Here is an 18,909-nt window from a genome sequence, read left to right as displayed (position 1 = left end):
GAATATTATATCCACAATACAAGAACTCAAAAGAAACAACATTCAGCGGAAGCATTCAAGAGTAGAATGATGTCATGTATGAAGACACAACATATTCCGAATATTTGACAAACATCTTCTTCACTTTTATGCTCAACACCCACCACGCTCGTCACAGCTCTACCTGCACATTTTTTTTAAAACAAATGCAGGGCTGAGTACTTGATGCACTCAGTGGACTCATGCCAAAAACATTTTTATAAAAATTATATATCATGCCATTAACGAGTGACGTCGGGGTTTTAACTTTGAAAGGTCCCGAGTCACTAAAACATTTCACCAACATCATCATCACCATCAACCTCAACATCATCAACATCACCATACCATATCTGAACTACATGACAAGGAATGTGGCCACATTCCAAGTCACTAGACCGGCCAACTCAAAGAGATAGCGCACGATCTACTGGGTGTACACCAGCCTGAGTAGGGACTCACTCCCTAGTCAGATCCGAATTCGTTAACCATACATGACAAAAGCCACTTCAGATAGGTCCCACAGCATCTCAAAAAGAAAATATGGCATGACAGACATATCTCCCATCATTTCAAAAATAACATGCTTAGGACATAGCCCTTATTTAAAAAGAAAGTCCGCCTCATTCGCTTAAATCCTCAACTCGTCATTCGATTCCTTTCTCAAATAGCATGCAAAATCATCCCCTTTTTGAAAGAACATAATATGCTAAAAATTAGACTTTAAGATAAATAAATTTAATTTAAACAAAGCATGCATGTATAAATCTTACCCTTCAATCTCTCTTAGGAAATTATAAAATTTTATGTGACTCTAACACATCGTATTCATCCTTCTCTTTCATTTATTTTGAGGTCACCAGAGACGTCGCAGCGACGTTGGCCAGCCATTCGAGCTCCCAAAATGTTACTCCTCTGGTCTCTTTCGTTTTTCTCATCATTGTATCTTTTCCAAGAAATCAATTAGCATAACCCAACTTTAATTGTTCTATTCCCATCTAATTTTTCTCATGAGGCCAACGTCCTTAACTTTCCCACTTAATAATCCAACTGGCAACTTCCAGCTACCTAAACTAGGGGTGGGTAGGTACGGTATACCTTACCGAAACCGCCATACCGTATACCTTACCGTAAATACGGTATGCGAAAAAGTCATACCTTTACCTTACCAAAGTTTTCGGCATACCTAACTTCGGTATACCTTATTTTCGGTATGACGAATTTCCATACCGATATCGTACCTCATTTTCGGTATACCGTACCGAAGTTCGGTATACCTTACTTTTGTGGTATACCTGATTTTCAACATCAATTAAAATAGAAAATTAGAGTATTTAGAATATTATTTATATTTTATAATTTAAAAAAAATATAATTTATTCATAATTATATTTATATTTCACAATAGACTTTATAATTTAAAAATATATAAAATATATTTTATATATAATTGTGTTTATATTTTTGTGGTATATACCTTAGTTTGCGGTATATACCGAATTTCGGTATGCAGCGGTATACCGCGGTATTTGAAAATTAATATCGTTACCTTACCGGAATCTTTCGGTAAGATATCATACCGTACCGAAAGTCACGGTATACCGAAAATTCGGTATTTTCTGTATTTTTCGGTACGATAAGGGCGGTATTTCGGTATTTTTTCCCAACCCTAACCTAAACAGAGCCATAAGCCCACCATCGCATTGCTCTTGTGTTCTCCCTCTTCTCCCTCTATTCTAAATTTCCATTTCTCATCCTATCTGTCATCTATCTACTTCCTCGAAAATGAAAGATCCCCAAAGCAGAGCATAATCTCATCTCTCTGTCACCGGCTACTGTCCCCAATCCGAACTCCGTCGGCGAGCTCGACGGCTCACCTCCACCTCCGCCAATCTTCTTCCTTTCTTATTCTCGACCAACAGGCTTGTTGCCATCGTCATCGCCGTGAAACTCCAGCACCGCCATTGCATGTTCCTCCACAACTCGTCCGTGTGCAAGCCGCCGCCGCACTATCATCTCCAGTCTGGTCTCACATCGCTCCACCAGATTTCGCGTACAAATCGAAAATCCTAATTTGTCTCTCACTGCTCCTCTGCATCATTAGCCACCGCCGTTAATCGCTCTGCGCACCGTCGTTGCCGATGTATCGGTCGGTCAGCCGCTGCTGATCAAAACGCCACCACCGCAAACTGCCGAAATCTTCTTCTCTTTCGTAGATCTACTGTTCTCCGTCTTCCCCCTTGCGATTTATGTGTTGTCAATCATGATGCCAGACTGAAGCCGCCGTCGTCGTCGCGGTCAGCCCCTGCTTCTCGTCAGTTTCTCCCTCGCCGCCACTGCCGACGCGGCTGCTGTCAACTGTCATCGGTTATCTTCAAAATTTTGGATTGAAAAGGGTGAGAAAATTTGTGGAAAAGTTGAGAAATTGAGTGTGGCTTGTGATTTTGAATGAAAGCTGTCGAACGTGGGATCATGGGGGATATGTATATGTAGGAAAATTCTCGGATTGTTGTTGAGATTACTTGGAACGATTTTCCTCTTTTTCAGTTGTGGAGAACTGCAGTTCATCCCCATATTTTGTGCTACAGAAATTTGGGCGTTGGTTAATAAATTCTCATGGAATAATTAGGCTTCAAAATAAAGAATAAAAATATGTTTTGGGCTCTTAATAAATGGCTTCAAATAAGCTAGTAAAAGAATAATAGTTAAAGTCCAAATTTGTAAAATCCTTCTCTCGACAACAGAAACAAAGGCGAAAAATTTCCAGGTACACAAATGTCGTCCTTTCAAGAACAACTAAAAAAAGTAGAAAAAGTTGGGGAGTTACAATACACCATTCAACTTATATTTTTCAACACTCAAAATAGCTCTCTACCCTCTCGACATTTTGCACTCACTAGATTAGACGCCGACGATCAATATCCAAATTGATATGCCAATATGTCGGATGTTCCCACGCAGTGGCGGATACATGATTTTAATGTTAGGGATCCAATTCTAGGATGTTTTTAAAATGTCGGTGTTGCCAAAAGTTGTGACATCATAAAGAATTAAAGATGCGAAAGAGATGAGTAGTGAGATAAAAATAATTAATACTAGTAATATGGAAACTAGAGTTTAGAGATATTTATGCATTTAACATTATTAATTATGAATAATTTTTTAAATAAGTTAGTCATGAAGTAGGAGTACAAAACATAAATTTTTTTTTTCCATAATAGCTTAAGAAAAATTAGTATAGCTCTCAATAATTTATAGTGCATAATAGCAAAAAACATAAAAAAAATAGTTAAAAGACAAATTGAAATGTAAAAGCCAAAGGAGCTTGAAGGGAGTTGAACTTGGACCGGGAAATTGATAAGTGCAGAGACTAGCCACTTGAATTGATGAGTGAATATGAATATACTACGAATATATATAGTATAAATTGTGAAATAGTTGGGGGTTCCATGGGACCCCCAAAGCTCTTGATAGGTCCGCCACTGTCCCTACGTCTCCTGTGATGATGCGACTTCCCAAAGATTTGCGACTTCCCACCTAGCACACATCAAAAATGTACTCATTCGTTATATGTTCAACACGTCGGATGTTTCCCACGCCGTCGTTGGATGAAATCCAACTCTCCAATGACAGACACTAGCGTCACCTACTCCCTGATGAAACTAGGAGGATCTTTGAAATTTACGTCGACACTTCAGAGGATCCAATTGTAGGCAGAGGATCTTCGAAATTTACGTCAACACCTTCTTGAATAGCAGTGGGAAAAGGGTCCCAATATAGGTTTGGTTTATGAAAATAAAAGGGGACAGATTTTGTGAGGTAGCAATGTTTTGGACGTTGGAGTTTTCCTTTTTTGGCAGAAAGTTGTTGTGGCACAAAATTGAACTCTGGCCGGTGGTTCTCCCTTATGGATGTACAACCAATTTCGAACTCGGTTTGAATGAGTGAGCTCGGAAATTTGAAAGTTCCGCCTCATTTATTACAACAAATTTAAACAATGAGCTAGTGGTTCAAGACTTCAAGACTGATACTTTGAAATCTGCTTTAATAATCTATCATGCAAGTATAATACATTCATGACACATGAGTATTCTGCACTTATCACAGTTTCGTGAAAATCAACAGAAAATGTCGTATAAATTCAAATTAAAAACAATAACCGGTATATATTTAAATATGGGTTGTATCTAAAAAATGTCGTATAAATTCAAATTAAAAACAATAACCGGTATATATTTACTCTGCACGCCAGAAGACAGAGTATGGCATGGGTTATCGTGAAAGCTTTTTATTTTGGGAGCTTTTGTGTGCAGATGTTGGGAAAATGTGAAAGATTACATAATACTGCCATACAAGCTACGATTTTAGAAAACTGTGATTATTTCATTAAAATGTATAAACAGAGCCAAAGGCACTAAGTTTTTCTATAAATACCTATCATCATCAATTAGTTTTCCATGTCCATTTCACTCTCTTCTCCAAAATTACATACTTCTTCTTCTCCCGTGCGTTTGTATCTGATTTTGTCATTTTGGCTATTTTTTTCAGTTGTTTTTTGGTCTGTGTGTTGTCTTTATTATTTAATTTTTTAATACAATTATTTGTGTCGTATCCATTTTTCTTCACTGGATAAACTCATTCTTCATGAATCCTAAGATCTGTTAGACTGCAAAAAAGGAGAATGGCATTAGTATTTTTCTAATTTTCAAAGAAAACAGTGTGCATATACTTGGCTTTGCTACAGCATATACTTGGCTTTGCTACATCATCTTCTCAGCCAGTTGAAGAACTGCAGTGAAAAAGCATAAAGGAGTAAAGTTAAAATCGTTTCAGACATCAAGGGAGGAGAAGAATTCATTCTTGATGTCGAAAAGCTGAAAAGAATATAGTATGAAAAATCTTTTGTAGAAAGAGTAGAAGAGAAAAAGATACAGTTTCACCCAGCATAAATTCAACTTTGAATACAACTAAAAATGGAGAATAAAGTGAAGAGGTAAATAATCTTATTTTCTTTAATAAATTCTTCGTCTTGGACGAAATTTGTTGTATAGACTGAATTTATGAAAGCCCAAATTCAAGCTCAACTGGAAATTGTATCAGACATTGCCATTTACAAATAATTGAAGATTACAACATGAAACTGGATTTAGAAATTGAACAAGTAACATATTGGCATTACTCTTAGTCAAAATAGAATTGAACAAGCCAAGTATGCAAAAGGTAATAATTCCGAACCGAACCTGAGTAAGAAAAATTTTCGAAGCGGGCACGAATCCATATACACGACGGCAAGCCGGAGTGCTGCCGAGATCTTAGTCGGGACGGTGTGATGGGACCGTTGACAGTGTGGCGTCGGGAGGCAGAGGATCGTCGGCGAGACTGGAGATGGCCGAATTGAGAGTACTAGCAAGACAAGTTGAATCGGAGACGGAGTAAGATAGATGTGGCGGCGGTGTGTTGACGCCGATTGGATTGGAGATGAATTTTTTATGTGTTCTCCTTTAAAAGGTTAGTATTTTTTGGGTTATAGTTGATGGGCTTAGAGTGAGTTGGGCTGTAACATAATACACTTAAGTAATCATTCTTATATGGGCTTTAATTCATTAGGCTTGGGATAATATACTCCCTCCGTCCCATTGAAGATGATCCACTTTCCTTTTTAGTTTGTTTCAACCAAGATGACCCATTACTTAAAATGGAAACACTTTTATCTCTACTTTATTCTCTCTCTCTTACTTTACTCTCTCCTCTCAACACACAAAATAAAGTTGCACAAAATCCCGTGCCGTCCAAGGAAGGGGTCATCTTCCTTGGGACGGAGGGAGTACATAATTACTTTATCATGCACAAATTATGTAATTTCTTTGTTAAAACGTATTAGTGCTTTAACATTACATAATATATAAATATTTTTTATGAAAACATTAACTAATAATTAGTAGTATTAATTTAAATAAGATAAAAGAAGTTTTTAAAAATTGAATATTATCAAGTGTAGATTAATTATTCGATGTGATGGCAATTTACTATCCAATCCTATATGTTCTTAGAATATATCACCTCTCTTCGATATTGTCGTAGAGATCAATGTTTTAATCCTCTATTATATTTATTAATTTAATAAATTATATTGCATATAATATATATTCTTTTATTATATATTACTATCGGAGAGTGTTATATTGCTAACTATAACTAAATAATAGCTATTACATATTCAAATTAAGAGATTAGATCATTAGTCCCGGAATGTCAATAAGATCAAAAAAATGTCAATAAGGATATTAAGGTTAATTAACAACAAATGAGTTGTAACTAACTTTTGAAAAATATCTAATAAATTTTAAACGCATATAACTTTCTCGATTAAAATTATTTTTTCGCACAACATATATCAAATTAAAGATAATTTCATAATGATTCTAACGAGATCTCACTTGCATATGTTCCGATGCCAAAATTTGAAAAAAAAATTGAAAATTTTCAATTTTTTCGTACAACAACAAATGTCAACATGATATATAAAATATATCAATATAATACATGAAGAATGTCAATATAAACAATGTGTTAATATTCTCAAAGCATTGTGTTGACATTCTCAAAGCATTGTGTTGATATTTTCGAAGCATTATATTGATATTTTTATCCAAAACCCTAATTTGTTAGTTTTTTAATCTTTTTCGATTTAATTAATAAAAATGAAAATTACACGAGGCAAATTGTAGACCACAAGTTTTCTAAAATCCTATGGTTTTAAAATTAAATGTAGTTAGCAATTAAATTATGAGTTAGCAATTGATCACTCCCCTAATATATATTATATATATTATTAATTTTATATTATATATATGTTTTTTCGGTTTTATTCAGGTTTTGGTTCGGTTTGGCAAAAAATCAAACCGAAACCCGAATGCTCACCCCTAAATATTGTTTTTCAAAGATCTACTTTAGTATTTTTATCTCAGTCTAATATCGAAAATAGGAATGTCAATCAGGCCAACCCTCTCGGATTGTTGGGTTATTTTGACATATTGCAATTTTCGTCCCTAACCCTTCGGGTTTGGGGCTAATCAGGCCAAAAATTCAACAATGCTCAGTTCCAAATTTTATTTTGTTAAAACTTAGAATTCTTTTCCGCTACTTCACGTAATTAAGTAATTGTATTACTTAATCTTCTTTGTTTTGTAATATAATTATTACTATATTGATAACACAATTATTGTACTCCTTCCATCCCATGCTACTCGCACATTTTTCTTTTTGAACTGTAAATTAAGAATTGAGTAATTAGTGTAATTTAATTAATAATTTAAGTGTATAAGAAAACACTCAATAAGAGACGCCTATTTTAGAAAACGTTTCTTTTTTAATGAAACAACTAAAAAAGAAAAAAACGTTTAATGAGACAAAGAGAGTAAAGAATTAGTAGTAGTATTTACTCCCCCTCTGCAGGCAACACATTTTTTTTTATTTCTTTTTTTAGGGTGGGGGATTCAGGGGTTGGATTTCTTACCCTAATTATCATTTTTTTATAATATAAATATCATTATCTCCACTATATCATATCTCATACATTATCCTTCCCCTCTCAACTCATAAAATATAAAATCTAATGCGGAATACAAAATGTTTTATTTAGAATGAAACTTGAGAATTATATTTTTTTTCTCTAAAATTACATATGATATTATTCTTATTTATGTTGCACTTTCTAAAATTATTATTCTTTAATAATGAAAATCATATAACCCATGCATAGCATGGGTCTTAACACTAGTTTAAACAATGAGCTAGTGGTTCAAGACTTCAAGACTGATACTTTGAAATCTGCTTTAATAATCTATCATGCAAGTATAATACATTCATAACTCATGAGTGTTCTGCACTTAGCACGGTTTCGTGAAAATCAACTGAAAATGTCGTATAAATTCAAATTAAAAACAATAACTGGTATATATTTAAATATGGGTTGTATCTAAAAAATGATATTTCTAATTAACTATTCCTAATTTTTTTCATGCTAAATAACAAGTCTAGATAAACATTACCTCTAGTAAGATATAAGATACTTGTCTTATCTTGAAGCGAATATAATTTACAAAGAAACTAATGAATGAAGAGAAGATATATGCTTTTATTTAATTTACAGGTGCACATGGTCATCAAATTTCATGTTACATGAGCTGATGCACTGATAAATTAATTAAATTAATAATAACTAAATATTCGATTCTTACTGATAAACCCAAGTCCATGTTCATTAATTTATTTCTCTCTTTTCAAAGAGTAGGCATGTGAAAGTTCCTTTCTTTCCTTTTCAACTTTCATCTTCTTCAAGAGCAATCACTTCGCAAAAATTAATGATATCTTTCACAAAATTGGTTCTCAATGTCTTTTACTTTTTGGACTTCGTTGTATATTTGTCTACCCTTGAAATAGTACTCCCTTTGTCCCGCCTAAGATGACACGTTTTTCTTTTTAGTTTGTCCCAACTAAGATGACACATTTCCTTTTTTGTAACTTTCTCTATCCAATTAATACACCCAACCACTTTTTCTCACTCCTATTAAAATATTCATCTTTCTTTATCTCTCTACTTTAATACTTACGTCCACCTTCTCTCTCTCCAATTAAACACTTTAACCAATAACTCTTAAAATCTCGTGCCGGCTAAACAACGTGTCTTCTTAACCGGGACGGAGGGAGTAATTATTAGGCTAGCTTTACAAGTGTTGGGCACTCGGGCTAGAAGTTATCGAATCAGCCAATATCAAGATTTTATTATGCATCCATATCTTTCAAAAATTATATAGTATTATGCTATTATTTTTACATTTTTAAATTTTATTAATATGTAGTACTGTATATTGTTCGTTATTATTAAGCCTTCCCATTTTATTTTTATTTTTATTGTATACTACAAATAAGCAGAAATTTTAAAAGTGTTGTTAGAACCAGTTAATCGTTGTCACTTAGCAGCATCCTATGATTTTAACCAATGATTAACTTTCTTCTTTCTGCCTGTCAATTCATAACATCCTAATAAATCTTCACAAGATAGTTTGTCTGCCAAACTTATGCAGAGCAATCAGTAACTTTTATTTAATATTTATGATCATCCCACATGTCTGATTATTTTTTTAAAAAACACCTATATGCATAATCCGAATATCAGGTTCCAGCCCATCACCAAGCCAGCTATAAAATAAAACTATCTGCCACAGAAATATCACATGAGAGAGAGAGAGAATGAGGGCAAGCCAGAGTTTGATTTCACTAGCCTTAGTTCTACCCCTGGTGGTGATGATCCAGATAACATCAGGTCAGAGCTTGATCAACTCTACCTGCCTAGACTCAGCAAGGGACGATCCAAACATCGACTATGCCTTCTGCACAAGCTCCCTGCAGGCAGCCCCCGGCAGCCACTGCGCCACCCTGCAGGGGCTCAACATCATCTCCATCACCCTCCTTCAAAACAACATAACCGACACGCACTGTTTCATCAAACACCTCATCAGTAACACCGGAGGAGCCATACCTGAGGGAGTGCCTGAGCGACTGCTTGGAGATTTTCTCCGACGCCATCCCTTCCGCAAAAGAGGCCATGAGACACTTCACGATGAAGAGGTATGACGATGCCAACATGAAGATAAGTTCCATCATGGAAGGTGCTACCACCTGTGAGGATGGCTTTAAGGAGAGGAAAGGTCTGGTTTCTCCTCTCACCAACAGAAACCACCATGTTTTCGAGCTCTCTGCCATCACCTTGTCTCTTATGCATGTTATACAAACTAGATCAGGTTGATGCATATATCATAGAATTTTCATGCTCATTGTACAAATATAAAACATATATGATGGGATTTCAATATATCAGTACAATCTAACTATCTCCAAATGCACGCAAAATGAGGCAACAATCGACAATATTTCAAGATCTGTTAATTCCCACATTGAGGCAGCATCACTTCAAGTGTGCGGACCTTAAAAAAATTGTTGACAATGTTTCCTTGGTTATTTACTAGATATAGTACATTGAAATACAGAGGAACGTGAGCTTAATAAAAACAACACAAGAAGAGACTAGGCGCCAACATTCAACCCCAGCTCAGGGATATCTCATCTCAAGCACGACTAAATTATTTCCCGCCCAAAGATGGAAGGATACATGCTTTTAGTTAACAAAACACCAAACCGTGGAAAGTCGCATATCTTAGCTTGCCATAGGATGGTTGTGAATATATTCGATTGCTAGATGGCATGAGTCAATTTTATCAACTTCCTTATCTGGAATTTCCAACTTAAACTCTTCCTCGAGAGCCATCACAATCTCCACAGTGTCTAAGCTATCCAGTCCCAAATCCTTTTGAAAATGAACATCAGGAGTGACCTGAAGTTAATAGAAAAGAAACTAGTCAGATTTCAGCTATTAATTTCCAGCATGGTATCTCAGGTCAAGACCAATGGCTTTGAAAAGAAGAATGCTATTACTTGATAGAGAATGTGAAGGTGCAGTTTGGACACAAATAGGAACGAGAAGCTCCAAAGAAACCCAACTTTATGATCAAAGATTATTCAACTAAGAGTTTGGAGCTGTAAATTACCAAGGTTTTTACTAATGTTGCTACTTTATAAAAATGACCTTGATGTGGTATGACAGAATTTATAGTCGTAAGGTCAATTCATTGTGTTTGAACTTTGAACTTTGAACCAATGTGTTAAAACATATAGCTATATTCAGATCCCAGAGTAAAACAGTACCCTTTGTCACTCCGACAGTACAACATAGTGTAACCAGATATCAAAATCTAATGTTCAATTCAAAGACACTCAAATAGTGTATATATGTTTGAACATTTTTACCATATCATACTTCAAGTGAACTCTAGGATTAAGGATGAAAGCATCTTTTATATGCCTATAGGGTTTTACATCATTTCGGCAACCAAATAATATGTGAAACGACATTTAGGATTAATAAGCATTATTCAAATGGCAAAACTACATTTGCTCAATTCTTCCTCCAGGCATGCTAATCAAATATCATGATTGGTGATGACTGAACAATCAATTTAGTCACTTTCAAAGAGATTGTACTAAAAGCTACAGTTTTAGTCACCAACATGAATCCCATCCGTCAATTAGAGTCCACAAATGCAGCTAACTAACCGCATTACCATCAAAGGAACCAAAGGATTTATGCACGCTCAATGTGAGCGAACTACAAGCCAAAGAGTCAAAAATACTATTTTCACATTCCCTTTCTAGTTTTAACATCACTGCTCCAAGATAAACAGGATTCACTATTGCAGCCAATACCTAAAAGATGTATGGATTAAAAAATAAAGTGAAAATGATATCACACATTGCACTTCTTCAGCTACTTCAAAATAAGTCGGTCAATCTGCAATTACGATCCCTCCATTTAACAATAAATCAAGAGAAACGAAGGTGCATAGACCCAACCTTGTGAAACAAATCATACAGAAAGATATTCCCAATCCAAACTTCCGGTCATACAAATCGAGAAACAGAAAATTAATAAAAAAAATAATTGAAGAAAATGAGTTGAGGCCTGAGGGGGGTAGACCTTGGATGGATCGACGCTCTTGACGAGGTCAAGAACTCGGTCGATAACTGCCTGCTTGTCGAGGTGAGACGACATTGATCCGCTGAGGGATAAGGAATTGGTTACGGGAACTCGAATGTGAGGGAGAATGGCGGATCTCAACGCCGACGCCATTTTCTCTTAGGAATTTCTGGTGATTACAGTTGCTAGAGCAGGATCGAGGTTGTAAGGGGATTTGGGAGAAGAGGGTTGGATCGAGGCGGGGGAGAAGGGGACTTGGGAGCTACGGAATTGGATCGTGGGTTTAGTTAGAGTTGGAAATTTAAGGGTGGGAGTTTTAGGGCATAAACCCAATTCAAATACCGCCAACTTGAACATTTTTTTTTTATCCTATAAACTTATACTCCAATAATAACACTTTATAAAACAAAAAAATTAAAATTGCCAGCCAATATGGCAATATGCATAGTCTCTACTTCAAATCAATAATCAACAAACAGTGAAACCCCAAAACCCAATCATTTAATTTTGTATGTGCTCATTGTAGGACATAGAGGCTGAAGGTCAGAATTGCTTCATTTGAATTCCCAAATCATAAGCAAAGAAAAGATCTAACAAGAACAAACAAATGCATATTTGCTTACATCTCATAAGAAATTTAAAGTTGCATTGCATAAATACATTCGTATAAATATTATACCTAAATACTTAGTATTACGTTTTTCACAGTAGTACTACATAATTTTAGCACTGTTTATGAAATACTCTACTACTAATATTTTTTGCTTTAGGCATATGGTGAATTAAAAACCACATGGTTTCAAATAAACTTGATAGGATAAAATGGATAAAACTCAACCTAAACATATGCTTTAGGCATATGGTGAATTTACATACAATCGACCACGTGAATATTTTTAGAGCTGGAAATACTTTAATTATAAATGATTATGAAATATTTCCCTTTTACCTAGAAATAATTTAATGAGTACTCAAAATCTCCATTTAAAAAAATATTTGTATATTAATGATTTACTTAAAAAAAATTGAATGCGATTGCGCACTCATAATCACCATTTACTTGACTCGGATGAACAAACCCAATTAGTTATCCAACAAGTTTCTCCTAATCGATCCCTCCGGTTAAATCTTCGTCAATTTTCCGGCGAGATCTCAACCATCCGTCGGAAAAATACTCGAAGATCCGATCCTTTTTGCATTAAATCTATCCGAACTTGATTGATGGCTCCGGTTTCGGCTCTCGCCAAGTACAAATTGGTGTTTTTGGGAGATCAATCAGTCGGCAAAACGAGCATCATTACTCGATTCATGTACGATAAATTTGACAACACTTATCAGGTGAGCAATCAGCTGGCTGCGGAGTTTACATAGTACCAGTTTTTTTAATATCCGATGCAAAGGTTTTATAGCTGTGGCGGATCTGATCCGGAGTAGTATAACACTTGATTTTTCGTTTGTTACTTAGTTTTAGTTATTGTTTATCATTGATTCGTCCAATTTCTTGCTACTTTTAATAGTAAAATGTTGAAGATGGTTATTAGTTCCACGTAACTGATGATTACGAATTACTGCAAAACTCACTCCACATTTTCTGCAAATTTTTCTTTCTAGGCTACTATTGGAATTGATTTCCTTTCCAAGACTATGTATCTTGAAGATCGGACTGTACGATTGCAGTTATGGTAAGATGTGTTTCTTAACAAATTATTCTCTACGAACTTTAGTTTTTACTATATTGCACTGAATACAAGTTATTTACCAGTTTAGATCCATAGCACGTAGTAATTGCAACTTATTTCAAACAATGATTTTAGAGTAGCAGTATTTTCTTGGATCTAATTGTTTTGTCTATTGTTTATCATATACGGGAATAGAGTGCTGACCATGGATCCATGATTGCTATTTACTGCAAAAAATGCTTTATCATATTGTTTGGGTTCGACTGTTTGTTATCTCTATTTATTTACTAAGATGAGACTTGTGAGTGCTGACTACTGATAGAACAGGTTTTGTATGTTTTTCAAACTTAAGGTGTTTAATTTTCATGTTTGGTTCATTCACTTCCAAGTTTCTTTTCAACTACTAGTAAGTTTGTCTTCTGGTCCGATGACATTACTAAAAGCATGAAATTGCTCCTTCACATTATTGCGAGCCTTGCATTTATTTCCTTGTTCAGTGTTGTTATTTTAGGCTGATTGCCATACATCGCTAGTACAACTTTGTTGTTTTATTTTCTGAATTAATAATCATTATTTTCTAACATTTTCAGGGATACTGCAGGGCAAGAGAGATTTAGGAGTCTCATCCCAAGCTATATAAGAGACTCCTCTGTTGCTGTCATAGTTTATGATGTTGCGAGTATGAATTTTACCATCTTAACAAATGCTTTTCCATGTTTTTTTAGTAGTGGCAGATCCTTTCACTTGACTTGAATAATATAGCTTGATGTTTGGGCATTGATAATAACTACTGACTGCTAGGCAGACAGTCCTTTCTGAATACAGCAAAATGGATTGATGAGGTTCGAACTGAGAGAGGAAGTGATGTTATTATTGTGCTAGTTGGGAACAAAACTGATCTGGTGGAGAAGAGGTGACTTATTTTTCACTTTCTTATGCTTCAGAACTCCTCCTGAATAAAAGACCAGAAATTGATGTGTGATCTAACTCAATATCATACCTATGCTATTATTATTTTCATCATGGTTACAATTCAACCTTACTGTTGTGTAGTGGAGGAGGCAAAAAAATGAGAGGACCATAGTGAAGTAGTACACTTTATTAATCAAAATGTTGTGGAAATTGTTTCTTCACTTATAGACATAGCCTTTTTAAGTGCTAAGCTTTAATGTCATATCAGAAGGATGGGAAAACTAGAGGGAATAAGTGAATCCTTTTTCTATACTATGTTTCTATCATCCCAACAATGTCATTGTGCAAATGATTTTCCTCTGGAGAAGTGTAAATTAGATGACTAGATGACGCTACCCTACATGAATATAGTGTAAATAGTTATTATTGCAGTGATGAGAAATTTCAGTGAATATACAAAATATCCTATTGATGCATGAATATTTAAGTTGGTTATCCATGTAACAGGTTTATACCGAGCTTCGAGTATATCATATATACTTGGCTTGTCCTTTTTGCAACACGAGTCTGTGGCTTTACTGCTGTAATAATTTTGAGATAAGCAAATTAATTTTGAGCCACTAGGCTTTTACTTAGGAGTTCATGCTTTTGTCCAGGCAAGTTTCGATAGAAGAAGCTGAGTCCAAATCTCGTGACCTTAATGTGATGTTTATTGAAACTAGTGCTAAGGCTGGCTTCAATATTAAGGTAACAAATATCGACAAAGTTCAGTGTATTCAATTTTTAGAATCTTCCTTGTCCCAACAATTGATGGGCCATTTGGATGGAAGAATCTAGTCTTTATATTATTACCTTGCATTTTTGGTCTCTTCTTCATTTTTTTTTAAATGCCTAACCAATCCACTAGATAAATATACCATCAATTTAATTAAATATGTGAAGAGTTAACAGTCTTGATACACACCTGTTGCTGGTGCATTTTCAGCCATTATTCAGGAAGATTGCTGCAGCATTGCCTGGTATGGAAACTCTATCATCAGCTAAACAAGAGGATATGGTTGATGTGAACCTCAGGTCTGGCAACAATAATGGATCTCAATCACAAGAGCAATCAGGAGGGTGTGCTTGCTGATAGCCGAACATTCCTAATTTCGTGCAAACATATTTTGATTGTAAAGTTGTTGGTTGGCTTTGATAGTATTGAATTTTGGTCGTGATTAATAGTGAGAACTCTCTCAGTCGTCCCCCTCCTGTATTTGTTAATTTTTGCATTTATTCTCTATATCCTATTTTCTTCATGTTATCAACAGCATGGTCTTAACAGAGGTTACTTTCACTAAAACTCAGGAAAAAAGGTGTTGTTTTTAGTAAGTACAGTAGTATGTTTTTGTTGATATGCTTTTGGAAGTGAGTAAGGAAGTAACTTCTGCTTCAGAGGTGATACTTTGCTCCAAACAACTCTGTTTATCCGTGGATTTTAAGGTATTGAGACTTCGAGAGTTCCTCATTAAATGGAACGACAATTCTGCTTTTTTTGTCCATAATGCACATTCGCATGCACAACGCCTAAGCATGGCGCTGCAGCTGCCCTGACCTTGCGCGCTTTGTCCTTCATTTATGCAAAAGCACACATTTGGGGTAGCCAGCGAAAGTGTGCCCCATGGCTTTTTTTACTTATAAAATCATTTATGTATATGAGTTTATTTAAATTTTTTTAAATTATGTGTTTTTTAATCATATTTTTTCATTTATACTCCTATTATGTAATTTTCATTGTTTTCATTTATGTATTTTTAATAGTTTTCAAATTTAAATTAATTTTTTTTAGTTATGACACTTTTTAGTCATTTAATGAAATTATTTATTTTTATTTTTAATATATAATTTAATAATTAATGTGGATGGTGTTTAAGGGCTTCAATGAAGATAAGTGCTTTGGAGTGTACATTGATGTAGAATAAGTAGATAAGTACTCGGGCAACTAAGTGCTTAAGATTTGAATAGTTTTCCGAGCATTGAATTGGTTCTTTAAACTTACGGCGTATAATGAAAATTTTGGGATGAATTGAAATTTCGGGAATTGGAGAATAAATTATTCTAATCATCCATACTAAATGAAAATAGTGTAGATACTTAGAACGGGGTTACAACAAATGTGAAATGGAGTATTACAAATATGGAGAAAAGAGGAGATTTTTTTGTGAGTAAAACTATAACAAATTATATTATAAAGGATGAAAAATTATGAATTTTGGTGTATATTTATTATATAGTAATATATTAATAATATATTGATTTTATCTTAATAGTCTATAAATGATTTATGAACCAACGAGACACCATCTCATTCCACAATAAATATGGGAGAGAGGGAGACCATGATCTATTCCCTTGGAATAATATTTTTTCTTTTTTTGTAATTATGAATAAGGCATCTTATAATTCCCTGAGAATAATATACTTTTTTAAATTATGAATTAGGCGTAGAGAGACCTGATCATAAATAAATAGTCTTACAATTATCTGAAATTTAAATATTCTGAATCAAGGGGAAAAGACTAAACCAGTGTCCTGTGTTGTGTTTTCAAAGGAAAAGACTAAACAAAACACAAAATTTGTCGGATTTGATGACTAACAGTCTAAGTTGGGCATTGATTATCTACCAATCTGTTTCTGAAGTTTTATTTTGGACTTGGACGATGATCAGATAATTTGTATGTAAATCTTTTTGCTACTGATGATAAAAAACAATTAGAATACCCCAAAATGTTGCTAACCCTATTTGGACTTGTGAGCAAAAGTATAATGCCATGTAACTATCAATCATTTTACATACAGTATAAAGCCATGCGATGTGTGATACAGAACATATCATTAATGATTATGATTTTGCAAGAAATGGTAATTTGTTTATTGACATATATGTATAGATACACTTAATTTGGAAAAATATCATTGAAACATAGCAAATGGAGGTTTCTAGTGGGAGATTAAGTGGTGTCTCTCATGTACAAGCACAATATCTTCTAAATTTGGTTATATGCGTTTGCTTCCATTTGATTATTTTGATTCAATTTCTTTAGACTTCAAACTGAAACTATAATTGATTATGTTTTCCATATCCTTTCTTTTTCTTTAATATTGGCGAGGGACACGAAACACTCAGAACAGTTCTTTTAAATGTGTGCATTAAGCGCATATACAACCTGATTACTGTCTCATCTCAATTCTCATCACTTGCACTATTCATAGGTTTCACTATAGTTACAAAGTATAGTAATTACTCCTAATATAGATATACAAGACAGCAATAGTTTCAATTTTAAGTCCAATTAGATCCACACTTTTGAAGTGTTGATTCCAAATTATATGTAGAGACTGTGTATTGTGCCTATTAGTGTATGACTTTCACATGCTGGTTACAGGCAGCAATATTGTTGTATAGGAGTATGTCATTTATTTGAAACAACTCCCACAATGTTGTCATGTAACAATCAAGATGCATTAAATATTGCACCAAATAGTGTGTAACATGGGAGTACAGAATATATATTGGCATACACTGTCATGCTATTATTTTATGAGAGCTAGAGAAATAACCAATGATATGTAACTTCAATTTATAGGTGGCTTCATGTCATCAGTTAAGCAGATAATTTCACCATGACATTACCTTGGGGAAAGAAAAAATTTTCTGAGCTTGTGTTGGATTTGCCCAAATTGTAAGGGGGCGTGTTAGTGTTGCCCAAATTGACCACACAGGGTAACCATTATACATCTGTCATTTTTCCCCTATATGCACACAGCTCGAGCCCATTGCCTTGGCGCTTCGTCGCCTTTTTTGTATGGTGCCTATTCGGCTCGAAGTGGTTCACGCCCTCCCTTTCACTTTAACCTGACCTAGCCGTCGAAATTGTCCTATTGAACTTCAAGTCTCGACACACTGGAAAGACTTGTTGTTATAGAAGTTGAGAAACTAATTGAGATTTTTGTAGGATTGTAGTCTTCACAAATGAACCTATACCATCCACCCAAGAAATAATGTCTCAATTTACTAGTTCGGTCAATTCGCAATTTAAAGTCGCATCTACTTTTTCTATTTTCAGTAAGTGGACCTCACGTTCCACTAAATAATTACACTTCTATTTCATTGTAAAATCAATATAATATAAAAATGTGACATACATTCAATAACTTAGAGCATCTCCAATGTCGGTTAGCTAACCGGCTAGCCGATTCGCGTCGCTAGCCGGTCGGCTAGCCGAACCATTGGAGTAGGCCAGCGGGAAATCGGCCAAAATTTCGGCGTGGGCTAGCCGATGGCGTGGCGCTGGCCGATGCGCTGGCGCCATTGTGGCGTGCCGATCGGCCATCGCGCTATTTTTTAATTCTTCTTTTTTAAATTTTTGAAAAACTATATAAACGCGATTTTCTCTATCTCTAAATTTCTGTACAAGAGCAACATCTAGCGATGGACAACAACAACTAGCCCAATACAAAATTAATTTCTGTTCAAGAGCATCATCGAGCGATGGATCACGCGGGTGGTAGCGGTAGCGGTAGTGGTGGGGATCCCGAGGAGTACGAACGGAGGATGAACGAGGCTATGGAGGCTACATGAACCGCGGGATGGAGCGGTACATGCGTATGGTGGAACAGCAGGCGATACCTCGCCCTCCTCCACCCAGTTGTCCACCACCGAGTAGT

General features: G+C 35.0%; 3 protein-coding genes across 3 annotated transcripts; 2 read left to right on the top strand and 1 right to left on the bottom strand.

The window, feature by feature from the left end:
* Positions 1-9,153: 9,153 nt before the first annotated feature.
* On the top strand, positions 9,154-9,850 carry LOC125217851 (putative invertase inhibitor). Its single transcript, XM_048119410.1, is given in 2 exon segments — positions 9,154-9,548; positions 9,550-9,850. Coding segments are annotated over 2 exon segments (555 nt in total). The 5' UTR covers positions 9,154-9,270; the 3' UTR covers positions 9,827-9,850.
* An 80-nt stretch (positions 9,851-9,930) lies between these two features.
* Positions 9,931-11,940, bottom strand: LOC125217852 (acyl carrier protein 1, mitochondrial-like). The gene is made up of 2 exons (XM_048119412.1): positions 11,612-11,940; positions 9,931-10,411 (listed from the first exon to the last, which is right to left on the bottom strand). Exons 1-2 carry the CDS (start codon positions 11,762-11,764, stop codon positions 10,235-10,237), a joined length of 330 nt encoding a protein of 109 aa, XP_047975369.1. The 5' UTR covers positions 11,765-11,940; the 3' UTR covers positions 9,931-10,234.
* Positions 11,941-12,642: 702 nt separating this feature from the next.
* On the top strand, positions 12,643-15,509 carry LOC125218788 (ras-related protein RABH1b). Its single transcript, XM_048120555.1, has 6 exons — positions 12,643-12,949; positions 13,223-13,293; positions 13,881-13,969; positions 14,092-14,203; positions 14,859-14,949; positions 15,188-15,509. The coding sequence occupies exons 1-6, from the start codon at positions 12,833-12,835 to the stop codon at positions 15,332-15,334; spliced, it is 627 nt and encodes a 208-aa protein (XP_047976512.1). The 5' UTR covers positions 12,643-12,832; the 3' UTR covers positions 15,335-15,509.
* Positions 15,510-18,909: the final 3,400 nt, after the last annotated feature.

This window comes from Salvia hispanica, chromosome 4 (genome assembly GCF_023119035.1).
Source record: "Salvia hispanica cultivar TCC Black 2014 chromosome 4, UniMelb_Shisp_WGS_1.0, whole genome shotgun sequence".
NCBI classification, from domain to species: Eukaryota; Viridiplantae; Streptophyta; class Magnoliopsida; order Lamiales; family Lamiaceae; genus Salvia; species Salvia hispanica.
This window is presented reverse-complemented; position numbering and strand designations above follow the sequence as displayed.

Coding starts and splice junctions, on each gene's coding strand:
- LOC125217852 (XM_048119412.1), bottom strand. CDS start 11,764: ATGGCGTCGGCGTTGAGATCCGCCATTCTCCCTCACATTCGAGTTCCC. Junction 10,412..11,611: donor AGAGCGTCGATCCATCCAAG/GTCTACCCCCCT, acceptor TATTAACTTCAG/GTCACTCCTGATGTTCATTT.
- LOC125218788 (XM_048120555.1), top strand. CDS start 12,833: ATGGCTCCGGTTTCGGCTCTCGCCAAGTACAAATTGGTGTTTTTGGGA. Junction 13,294..13,880: donor ACTGTACGATTGCAGTTATG/GTAAGATGTGTT, acceptor TAACATTTTCAG/GGATACTGCAGGGCAAGAGA. Junction 13,970..14,091: donor CATAGTTTATGATGTTGCGA/GTATGAATTTTA, acceptor ACTGACTGCTAG/GCAGACAGTCCTTTCTGAAT.